This window comes from Xiphias gladius, chromosome 6, assembly GCF_016859285.1.
Source record: "Xiphias gladius isolate SHS-SW01 ecotype Sanya breed wild chromosome 6, ASM1685928v1, whole genome shotgun sequence".
Classification (NCBI taxonomy): domain Eukaryota; kingdom Metazoa; phylum Chordata; class Actinopteri; order Istiophoriformes; family Xiphiidae; genus Xiphias; species Xiphias gladius.
The window spans coordinates 26,911,356-26,923,404 of NC_053405.1; the positions used below are offsets into that span (position 1 = coordinate 26,911,356).

The window sequence follows — 12,049 nt, forward strand, 5'->3', positions numbered from 1 at the left end:
GGAAGCTGCTCAGCGGCTGAATGATTTGTAGAGTTTCCGTTTCTTGGCCATAATAAAGGAGAATGTTTACCTACTCTGTGTATTGGAAACTTTGCAGGATTGATTTGGTTTTCATTTTAATGTTGTTTATCATTAGCACTGGGATTACCCCCGTGGCTTCATCTGGGAGTCCATTAGCCGTAATGGGTGTTAGCGGATGTTGACTGATTGGTGCTTGCGTGAGTTCTGATGATAGCTGCAGTCATGGTGACATAATGAGACTGTTATTGGCAATCATTCCATTCTGGCACTAATGCAGATTCACAGCACCAGTCTATGTAGCGCCTACCTCTGACAGAAGCTCTCTGCAGTGTTACATGTGCCATTAAGGTCAAGCGAGCCAAACACTACCATGATTTCTCTGAGATGCTCTGTATGTTAAGATTTCATGTGAATTAAACTACATTCTCTTGTTTGTCTGCTCAGGTTTCCAACTGGTTTGGGAATAAAAGAATCAGATACAAGAAAAACATTGGTAAGTTCCAAGAAGAAGCCAACATGTACGCTGCGAGAACTGCCGTGAATGCGGCTAATGCATCCTCACATGGAAGCCAAGCAAATTCACCCTCAACTCCAAACTCTGCAGGTGAGACAGGAAGTCCCTGGCTCTGCTCAGCTATTAGACATGTACCTCCTCTCTGTGCATTACTACAACTAAGCAACTATGGCAGATCATCAATTTGAGGCTATTAAATACTGGTGCTGGTGATATTTAAGGAATGAAAGAATTAGGAGTAGCAAAAAGGCAGTTCTTGTACAAGGAACCTATCACCAGGTAATGCACCGTAATTATATTGAACAGGTTAAACTTCTCTCCTTTACAAGTACAACTACCCTTCTAAAGCAAAGCTGTGTCAGAGTTTAGCCAACCATGCCAAGTCTCCATATTCTGACTGTCCTTTTGTCTTCATCTGAATTCATCAATATGCTTCATGTATGACTAATTAAATCTGTACTCATTATGTTCTACTCCACAAGTCTGGTGATATTCTATATTTTTGATTTTTGTCAACTAGTTGTGTAAAAAGGCAAAACCAACAATGAATAGATCCCACTAACACATATTGTGTATGTAACCAAAGCTTGATATACCTATCTCTATTGTTGTCCAAAAACTATTAAACACACACACACACACACACACACACACACACACACACGCACACACACACGCTGTAGTTATTAATATAATATTGAGTTTTTCCATATACGCCGTCCTGATTCTGTAAATACTGTGTAGAGCACCAAATGTGTATCAATCCCTGGATGAAAAAAGTCCCCCATTTTCAAAGATTTACATCATTGGTAGGAACAGAGTCAGTGCCACAGACAGGGGAGTCAGAAAGTATTGAGACAAACACACAGATAGTTTTGGTAATTAATTAGTAAAAAAGGTAATAAATAAAGTAATATAAAATACAGAGTAATGCCAGACGTATCTTTTAAAACTACTATCCAGTATTTTGAGAACTGTCTGTATATGCTATCTGACTTGCGTTTAGCCTTACAAGGAGGGGGAAATAGCAATTTTACACCTATAAAAAGTAAAATATGTACCCTTAAGCCATTAAAAATCTGTCCCTTTTCTATTTTATATACTGTTTAACCAAGTAGTCACCAAATTAATCCAACCCCCCCCCCCCAAGATAGTTTGTTGCTGGAGTGTTTTTTCATTTTTGCAGGGGCTACGATAACAGTTTCCCACTGCTTCCAGTAATAAGCTAACGTTAGGCTAAACACATCCTAATCATACTCTGTACTTTAACTTGTATTTGACTCTGGATAAAACAGCATGCAGGTGCATTTCTCATAATAGTGGAATGCTTTTTCCGTTCCTCTTCCTGGTTTTAGAGTTATCCATTAATAACCTCTCAAGAGTACTAATATGCAAATTACTTGCTTATTTGTATGTTTGCTGGTAAAAACTTATACTCGACACAAGCACCTCTTATGTTGGGTTACAGCTGCAGCTTTTCTGTCCTCTTGTGTCAATAAGTTTCATCTTAGATCCGTTCCTCTGATCTAACGCCGCCTGTCTGGCTGCTAGCTAACTGCATGGTGCTCCTCCAGGCTGTTGCCTGGACGGGCCTACTTGCTTGGCCTGCTTGCTCTCTGTCTCTCTGTGATTCGACTGCTCCCTGTCTCCTTTCAGGTTCTGCTGGCTCTTTTAACATGTCAAACTCCGGGGACTTGTTCATGAGCGTGCAGTCTCTCAATGGGGACTCGTACCAGGGGGCTCAGGTGGGAGCCAACGTACAGTCACAGGTAGGGCCCTTAGCAGCACAGTAGATACTACAGGGACAGGCTCGCTCCCTTTCCAACAGACCTTTTTCTCAATGGAGTTTTTGAAATACACAGGTGTAACTAAGAAAAGTAATTAGACTAATGCCACAATCACGTTATATTGTTCAGACAGCGAGCCCCAAGTAGGAAAAAATGACAGCTTCATAGTTGTAATTGTAAAATATCAGGAAATTCCAACAGCCCTATATATTAGCGTTTGCCTGGTGGAACAATCTACAGTGTGACAAAATGGCTGCAAATCCACCATCAGCGGCACCTAAATAAAAATGAAATCCAATATTAACTCTAATTCAGTCGAATCAGCTAATTATAAAGGAGCTATACAATGTTTGTGAGTATCTGGTTCAAATGTAACTTATTAAAACATTAAAGATCATTTAGGCTATTTACTGAATATGGCGTGATAACAAGGCTAGCAATGTTGGTAACCGTCTTGGAACAGTATGTGAATGCTCCCACATCAGAAAAGCAGGGGTTTTCCTGATTTTTTCATTCTGCCAAAATTGCATGAATGCAGAATCATGTTTTCTTGATTTCAGCTTTATCTGCCAAGTTTTCTTGATGAGTGAAGTACTTAACATTTCATTTTGCTGTTTGAAAATGTCTTGCTAACCTAAATATTGCCAGCCTTGCTAGCACAAAAGTGCTCCTGTTTGTTTATTGTTCCCAGATGAAACAGATTAAGCTTCTTTTCCAGTAAAAATTGTGAACTCGCATTGCAGTACTTTTATGTCCCCCAAAGGGGAACCAACCCTACAGTCCGAAATCCACTGGCTTACTTGGAACATGATAGAACAATCTGATTACTAATGTTATTAATTATACCTGTGCTTTTTCTGTGATGAAAAGTCAAAATGTCTGTTGTGAAAAAGGACTATACAGGCTTGTACTGGCCCCACTATAGAGATTTTTCACAGTCTCAAGGTCAGAATATTTGTCACGTGCCATGTTTACCATGTGAACAGTTTTTTAATCTCAACCAACAAGAAGCAGAACTTGTTTTTTCCTGAATTTCCTTTTTGTTTGATTGGACCTTGTCCTCTCCAAGGATATACTTGCAGAAATGTGCTCTTTTTGTCTCTCTTGTTGTCTTGTCATCCGTCTCTCTTTTTTCTTGTGCATCTCTTGTGTTGACTCTGACCTTGCTTTGTTTATTGTTTCTGAATGTTTCAGGTGGATACCCTTCGCCATGTTATCAGTCAGACAGGCGGATACAGTGAAGGACTCACAGCCAACCAGATGTACAGTCCACAGGGCATCAATGTAAGGATTTTTTTTTCTTTCTCTCCCTACCAATTATTTCAAAGCCATAGGGCTCAGAATGCCACTTAGTTGGACTTGTCTCTGCTCTGCTCTGGTCACCTTGTTGATTGGTTCTGTATCGCTTGTGCCATGGGCAGTACACTGCTCAGCGTATGCAGGAATGGGGCTGGCCACGCACATGCAGAGCCACCGTCTGAGTCTGTCATGTACAATCAGGTCTATCGTAGAACCTGCAGCCCCGTATGGTCAGCCGTGAGCAAACTGCACAAACAGGTGACACCTCCTGCACTGGACTTTAAATCCCTCTGACCACCTGACCCGTGATTAGCAGCCCTGGGGCCAGAAGCTCCCATTAGAGCCTCCCGGGAGACAATGCTGCTGTCCCGCTAAAAATAAAACCTCACGCCACTGGAAACAACTCCTCATGTGCCACAGGGTTGTGTTCCCCTCGTGTTTGTCTTATTTTTGCAGCAGAGTTCAGGTAAAGAAGTGGGGGTTGTGGAGGGGGGGTGGTTGGGGGTTTGCTAGCTGGCGGCTGCAAACAGTAGGGAAATTCACAGCGACAAGCCGTGTCGTAAAGGGGAAAATCGATAAGACAGACACAAGGAGAGCAGAGTGTGGACTTAGGACAGCAATCCAAGCGCATTGCTCAGATCATGTTCCTGCCATACTAATGGCCCTGACAGCGAGCCGCGCTGAGAGGACGAGGACAGTCACAGCCGCGGCTGGGTTCCTCCGCTGTCGTTGTCGTGCCTCAGTGGCCATATGATAATCAGATGAAATGTCTCCCATATAAAAACATGTATGTGTATTCAAATAGGCTTTCTGGCTGCTCCGAGCGCATCCCACAGCCAGCTGTGCTAACCCTGAGAGGCCGCTAACGTATTCAGGCCCTGTTCTTTCTCAGTCCTTTGACCTCACAGATACGGTTCTCCTTGGACGCCTGCTTGCTCTACCACATCTTACACTGCCACAATATGCTGTGTTATTCACTTTTATACCCTATAAAGAAGCCCTGCAATGCATAATGTAAGAGCAGGATATCTGTCTTCCAGGCTTTTTGCCTGTGATTTATGTAGCTAAGGGTAGTAAGTTCGGAATTTTTGCCTCTTCACTTATCTTTTTTACTATAATACGTGCACTGCAGTTTTGTTTGATAAAATATTTTCGCAAGAGATGGTATTTTTTGTTGTTAATCTTGTGTAGAGTACAATATAGTTCATCAGCCATATCTGGCCTGTTTTAGCACCGAAAATTCAGAGCAAAGAGGAGGTCCAAATTGATTATACTACAGGAGTTACAGTTTTTTTTTGTTTGTTTGTTTTTTAAAACTAAAAATATATCTAAAAAATGCCAATCCGTCAGCCTTATAAGTCTCCTACAACCCGCATGTGGGGTCTCGACACTGAAGCAGATATTTGTTGTTAATTAAATAAATGCACAACCCTGTAAAGAAACAAACAATTTTCAGACATCCAAAGAAAGATTTATAAATGAAGAGCGGAATAAGTTAAAGTTAAAGTAAAAAACGTTATCGGAATTAAAAAATGAAATTAATCAAAAAAGACTGGATAGTGACTGAGGGGATACATAATGCGTGCTGTGGGTGATTACAGCTATAATTACAATCTTGGGACAGACAGCATCACCAAAGTCAGCCATTCTACAATCTGACCTCTCTACTTTTGATTTCACTCTGCTGTTTGCTGCCTTAAATAACAGGCTTTGAAATGAAAGGCTGTCGAGGACCATATCCAGTTTTTCCGATGGCTTCAAATTTACTATTAATATCCTAAACGCACGTTAACAGGCCTGTCTCTGGTAGCGGAACGGCCCTCCACTGCTCTTGTTGTATGATAATTCCAGCTGTCAGGGTCATAATTAGAGCATATGACACTGATTGGACTTGTTTTGTTTCAGAGGTCTTTTCATACAGTTTACATATTATTCATATTACTTTAAATGACAGACAAAATCTTGTACGACTTGCCTTTCCTGTGTTTGTCTTCTTCATTAAATGAATTTGAGTGTGCAGCGTGTGATGGGGTACGGACTGTAATTCCCTCCATTTGTGCTTGGTTGAAAACATGACTTTATTCATTTTATGTCAGTCTTCTTCTGAAATATTAGCTGTAATTTGAGCTAGGTTAGCTTTCCCTCCAGTCCAGGAGGCTATTTGGCTTAAGGCTGTGTGCAACTGTATGGCGAATAAGTCAAGTATCCCAGCATTCCAAGCTGCGTTCATACACTACCTTGCCCTCAGGACTTCCATTCATTGTACCTCTCTGTCTTTGGCCCAGCTACATTGAGTAATGAATATGAAAACAGTAGACCCCCCTCCCCCCCTAACTGTTACTCTGTATTTATTTCTCCCAGGCAAATGGTGGCTGGCAGGATGCTCCGACCCCCTCATCAGTGACTTCACCTACAGAAGGACCCGGAAGCGTTCACTCTGACACCTCCAACTGATCCTCCACCCCTTCGCCCCTCTGTCCCCTGCTACCCTCTTTCCTCCACCACTGCCCACCCCCAGCCATATCTCCCAAAACTTAACCCCTGACCCCACTGGGACTGAACGTGACGTACTGTATGTAGTCACACTGCGGGACACATTTTTTTTGGGGGGGGTCTTGGATGACGTTTTCACCATTACGGACAAAAATTTCACTTTTCCTGTTTGGACCACCGCCGCACCGTTAGCAGCCTGCGTAGGGGACTCATATCCACTCACAGTTTGTACAGTTTCCACTTGATGTCCATGTTGCCTCATCGTATTTCTCTTACATTATATATTCACACATTAGGCACAGTTAGCAGAATATTGCCCCACGTCTTGTAAATTGAAATGCTTTCACACTACCTCTATTCGAAACAACAACAGAGCAAACAACCTTTCAAATGCTTCGGTTTTACGAATTTTTATAATTAATGGAATTTTACTGTACACCACACCATGCCCTGTCATTACACCTCCTTCTTTATTTGTACTCACAGATTTTTTGGTTTATCTATAGTGCCAAAGTTCAACCCTGGAGGTGAATTTTGATAATGTTAAATCACATGTTTTTATGTCATGTCCTTTCATTTTTCATGCCATACTTTGTGAGGTATTAATATGTTAGTCCAGTAATATTAGTCAGGTAAGATCCAAGTATTCAGCCTCAATTAATATTGTTTGTATTCAGAACTTCTTCAACAGACAGCGAAATATAAGGCATTTTATATTTTATTGCCAGAGTAGTAGGTTTTCTGCTCAGATGCAGTACAAAAACACAAAGAATTCACAATTTTTACGCCATCAATTAACAAATTGAGTGCAACGTACAAAGAGAGTTGTAGTTCTGTCACACGCATCGGCTGCCTCAACAATATTCAAAGAAAAATCAACCAGAAAGCCTGAATCAATGACAGCATTAGCAGCAATTATGGCACGTCAATATGTATTAAAGCACAATAACACCTAATGATTTAACTCTAAGGGTAACTTTTGTGAAAGTCGAAGAGAAAACAATACAGAGGAAATTTTAAGATATAATTATAGTAGTCATATAAATGGAAGAAACAGAGTGTACGTACAGTACAGCACCCGACATCGTCAGTGTATATCAGTGAGATCAATATAGCCAAATACCGCTGGTAACCAAATCCAAAACAAAATTTTAATTCTGATTTCAAGGTATCATAGCATTGGAATTTAACACACTGTTTGTCTTTTCTCTGACTTGACGCTCACTTTTCATTTATGAAATTACATTGGTGTCTTGTTTCTGAGAATGCGATTGGACGTTTTGCACACGGAACCGTTTTTCGTGTTAAATTGACTTATTCCTCTCGATAAGAATTTTTCTACAAAGTACACATCGTGTGCAAGGAAAAAAAATCTTTCTCCGTGCTCAAAATCTCCCATCGCATGCTCAGAACTGAGTCCCAAATATAACGGCATATGCATTCAGAGCTGAACAACTTGAAGTTCCCGTAACCCCCTGTTCTCTGATAACATTAGAGAGAATGTTTGAAATAGAACACTTTTTGCTTTGTTTTAAAATGACACTAAAACACTGCGTCCAACAACACAAACCAATCCAAAATGTGAAATTAGATTTGTGACCTTTGTTGTATGTACAGTGTAGTATGTGGTCTGACATGTATACATGATTACAGTAGTCCTCATGAGATATCAGCATTTACATACTTTGATACCAAAAAATGGCAGAATTTTTATCGTCTTACATTGGGATCAGCTTTATCAACATTTTCTTTCTCCTCTTTTCATAGGATTTTATTATCTATGGTACTAGTGAGCAGCTCATAATGCTCTAGTACACTGTATTCAAAGCCAAAAAATGCAGTTGGAATACATTAGTGTTTATATAAATTAAATGGAAAAAATACCCTGATGGCACACAAATCCAGATGATGTTTGGATATATTTTTATGTCTCCATTATGTGAATAACTCATCATTTTTTCATATTATTTTGCTTTGCTACAGGACTTTTTCTTTTTTATGCTACCATTATATGTGAATTAGCTAAAAAAAAAGCTCTATATACAGTATGTAGATATGCACCTTTACTCTTCTTTTACATCTTTGAACTTGGACAGTAGCCATTTGATCACAGCCTGGTGGAGTTCCTGTTGGATTTAGGGTGAAATCCTTCTTATTATTACTAGATCACCGACATAAGCCTGCCTCCAAGATAGCTACTGTCCAAATGAAGGTGACGTGAAAAGTTAGTGTTAACATTGCCCTCTGGCATTGTTTGTAACGCAACTGAACACTCTCAGAAAACAAAAATTCAGTCCTGAGGTCCCAACCAGTCACAAAACAACCTGAAAACCCCAAGAGTTTTTTAGCAGTTGTCAGTGTGTTTGTATTTATTACAAATGCATGAAATCGTGGATGTTTCGGAGCTACAGTGTGGAAGTCAGCCACAGCATGATTATACCAAACAAACTCATTTGGATCATTAAGAGCGGCTCGTCCTCAGCTCACATGCTCAGTCTTAAAGTCGAGGGGCCCAGCACCGTTGAAGTGATACACAGACCCTGCCTCAGTGGAGTCTTCAGAAGTCATTGGAGTGAATTGACAGCACCGGCCATGCAAGGCAAACACAAGGATTGTTTTTTCCCCCCCTTAAAAAAAGGCTTAACTCTACTTTTCACATTGCCTGTCGAATATTATCGAAGCTTCATGTAATGATGCTTTTTAGTTTTTGAATATAAAAGGAAAAGAGACATGAAAAGAAAAATGAACAATTTGTAAAACATAAAATGTTTTATTTGTTGCATGTCTTTTTGTTCTTCAATAAAATAACGTACTGCAGTGTTTTGAATGTTAACTTCTTTTTTATAAGGATTTCAGAGTGAAATCGTGGAGCCTTTTTCTTGACAGGTTTTAACTTTTAAGATCTCTGCGTATGTAAAAAGATATCAAATGGAAAACTATTGTCTTTTTAATTCCAATTTAAAACCTGTTTTCTGTGGAGAAAAATAGCTGAAAGGTGTAGGTTTTATGGTCTCTTAATTTGTACTGGCAATGCGTATCCCAAATAAATAGTTTCTTTTGTTGCATAATTTGCAGTTTTGATGTCATTTTTCATGTCAAGTTTTCATGTGCCTCGTTTCTACCACAAACTTGCGTGTGGTTTCTCCTACAGACTTTTGTAACAGGGTCAGGGTCAGGAGTCACTGTAGGACACAAGTTTACACGTTGTAGACTTGTCAGTCCAACACCTCTGGATAACATTGAACGTCTCACTTCCAACTATACTATGGCACGCAGGCATTCTATCACCGCTAACACAGCGCCGGAGCTCGGCCGAGACGCCGAGGGTGTGAAGGGGACATTTTCACAGTTTTTGAAGTGAGTGAAAGCTGTGCGCTCCCAGCAGACAGATACCACCTCTACCCCACTACCCTTCCCCGCACCCAGCGCTCCCTCCGAGGCATGGCTAATGTGCGTTCCCTGAAAGAGGCGGAATCCACACTTATCTCTCTCCTCCAGATAAAACCAGACAGGATGTCTGATTCTGCTCCTCCGATTCATCCCCGAAAAGGAGGAAGAGGTTGAAACGTTAACTTGTGGATTAGGAAAAGGTTCCCAGGAGCATCCAAAATCAGAGAGCGTGACAGCAACTGTGGGAGTGACATATGCAAACATGATCAAATGTAATTACATGGAGAAGCCTCCTTGTTCCTATCAAAGGGCTTCTTTTAGCCACTGTTTGAGGAATGAAAGGCAAGAAGTGCTGGACGTGTAGCTGTAATTTATTCATGTCTTCCTGCAAACTAAAAGGCATTGTGAGGCTGATTCAGTCATTACATGGTAAAAAGGTATAAATCCCATTCGGAGTAGAATCAGTGTATGTTCTTTTGAATTTCGGATTCCTCTAACAACAGGCCGGATAACATGCTACACCATGACAAATGTTATGTAGGTTTTTGAGAAGACTACACTGATTATTATCCTTTTTACATGGAGAAAAAGATGCAAGTCCAATCAGAAGCAGAATCGGGAGTTTCTCAAGTCTTATCCATTAACAAACACCTAATAAAATGAAAAAGTTATGAAATGCTCAATAAAATCACAATACTATCTTTTTTCCTGACATTTTCTTAAAACTCATTCGCCCTAACGTTCAACTGCCATATATTTTCTTTAAACAACCGTCAGTTGGCAGGTGTTAATATTTTGATCTATCACAAGAAGTGCAAGCATCGATTTGATAATTTGCAAGTCAAAAGGCGCCTCAGTATCTGGGTTAAAAACTGGAATAAATTTGGTTGGATAGTGAAGGATTTTTAAGTGTAGCATTTTTACGACTATATTTCAACATGTAATTAGCACCTGTTTCACATTGAAATATAGTCTTTTAAATGCTGTTGAAAAACAGTTAGTAACCTAGATGTATAAAAGACTTTTCAACCAAATCAATGCTGACTGGATTAAGAAAGCAGTTAAATTCATATTCAAGAATATGTTTCAGAAAGCTAAGTATTCAAATTAAAAATTCATCTTTGAGGTAATTATTAAGTAGCTTTACTCATTTCACCAACATGAAAAAAGAGATATTTGCCAATTTTTGGTCACAGACCTTCTTCCCAGCAGACATTCTGACACGTGACAGGAGAAAAAGCACAGGTGGAAATAATGACATGGATAATGGCCGATTTCTGTGTAGCTGCTTCATTTTCACGCTCCTGGTATTGTGCATGCCCGGCTCAATGTCACACTGTCATGGTTTTCTGGGACAACTGGAACAGAGCCATCAGTAATGTTAATAGCAACACCTGTGCTTTACCTACAATGACAAGTCAAAATGGGGCCATAGCGACCACTGAGGACACTTAGGTCATGTCCTTTGTAACATTCATTTATTTATATAATATTTCTGTTTGTCAGTAACATTTAATGACATGAAGAGGATTTTACATTCTACAATTACGAACACGTCCCACATGTTGGGGTTCTTGATGCTGATTCTAATGTATTTTTAGACCATCTTAGATTTGGTTTGTCTTTGGCCAAAAAATGATACAAAATAGGTGAAAGTAAAAGAGTACAGTAGCTTGTTTTCCAGCAGAATTAAATACCTGATGGTGTAGAGAAGGTTTTGACAGACTTTAGACCAGAAAGTGGGGAGATCAAATTTACAATAAATATATTTGAGCAGTTAGTTGAATAAATAAATTGTAAAAATAAAATGATTGCTTTTGATTTTTAAAATTGGGAGTCAAAACTATCTTAGATGGGTGGGGTTCTGCTGTGGGAATCTAACCTCCTGCCCTCATTATTTTTCTCAGAACCGGGTTAAATTGCTGTCGACAGTGTATTAAATATGAGCAAATCATTTCAAAAGCAACCACTCCCACTGGGTGCTTAACGCACCAGATCTGGACATCAGCCTCTTCCTCCTCAGCACCGTGGTGCACCACACCTTCAAGGGCCCAAAAGATTCAATGTGTGGCAATTACTTGTAGGGATTTCATTAGCTGCAAACTTGTTTTGTAATATGCACCGCAAAAGCACCGTATGGACTAAAATGGCAAGGTGCTTTCCGCACTTTTAGCCATGCTATCGTGGCTATATGGACCCTAGTGTTGGGCTGACCCTAACATCCATTGTCCCCAGAAGATGAGCCTAATGACTCTGGTGAGCCCCTGACTTTTCCTCTGGTGCCACCATGAGGTTCACGTTTGTGGCTTTGAGTGAAATGACTCAGCAACTATAGCACTGATTACTGTGACATTTGGTACAGACATTCATGTCCCCCTCAGGATGAATTGTAATAACTTTGGTGATCATTTGTCTACTCAAGTGGGTTAATCTGGACCTAGTTGTCAAAAATAGGCAGTAAAAATACAGACTGCTCAAAACTGCAGTACACACTTTTGAACGAAACTACATTAAAAAAAAGAACATAAAAACACTTTCTGACTTG

General features: G+C 40.0%; 1 protein-coding gene across 5 annotated transcripts in view; it reads left to right on the top strand.

Moving 5' to 3' along the window:
- Nucleotides 1–8,934, top strand: part of LOC120790844 (pre-B-cell leukemia transcription factor 1) — a 59,594-nt gene extending 50,660 nt beyond the window's left edge. For 2 of the 5 annotated variants that reach the window (XM_040128758.1, XM_040128759.1), the window contains 4 exons: nt 466–625; nt 2,192–2,304; nt 3,517–3,606; nt 5,983–8,934. In XM_040128758.1, coding sequence (XP_039984692.1) covers nt 466–625; nt 2,192–2,304; nt 3,517–3,606; nt 5,983–6,075 — 456 coding nt within the window. In that variant the 3' untranslated portion in view covers nt 6,076–8,934. The remainder of the gene's footprint in view (nt 1–465; nt 626–2,191; nt 2,305–3,516; nt 3,607–5,982) is intronic. The other 3 variants (XM_040128760.1, XM_040128762.1, XM_040128763.1) reach the window with 2 other exon arrangements.
- Nucleotides 8,935–12,049: the final 3,115 nt, after the last annotated feature.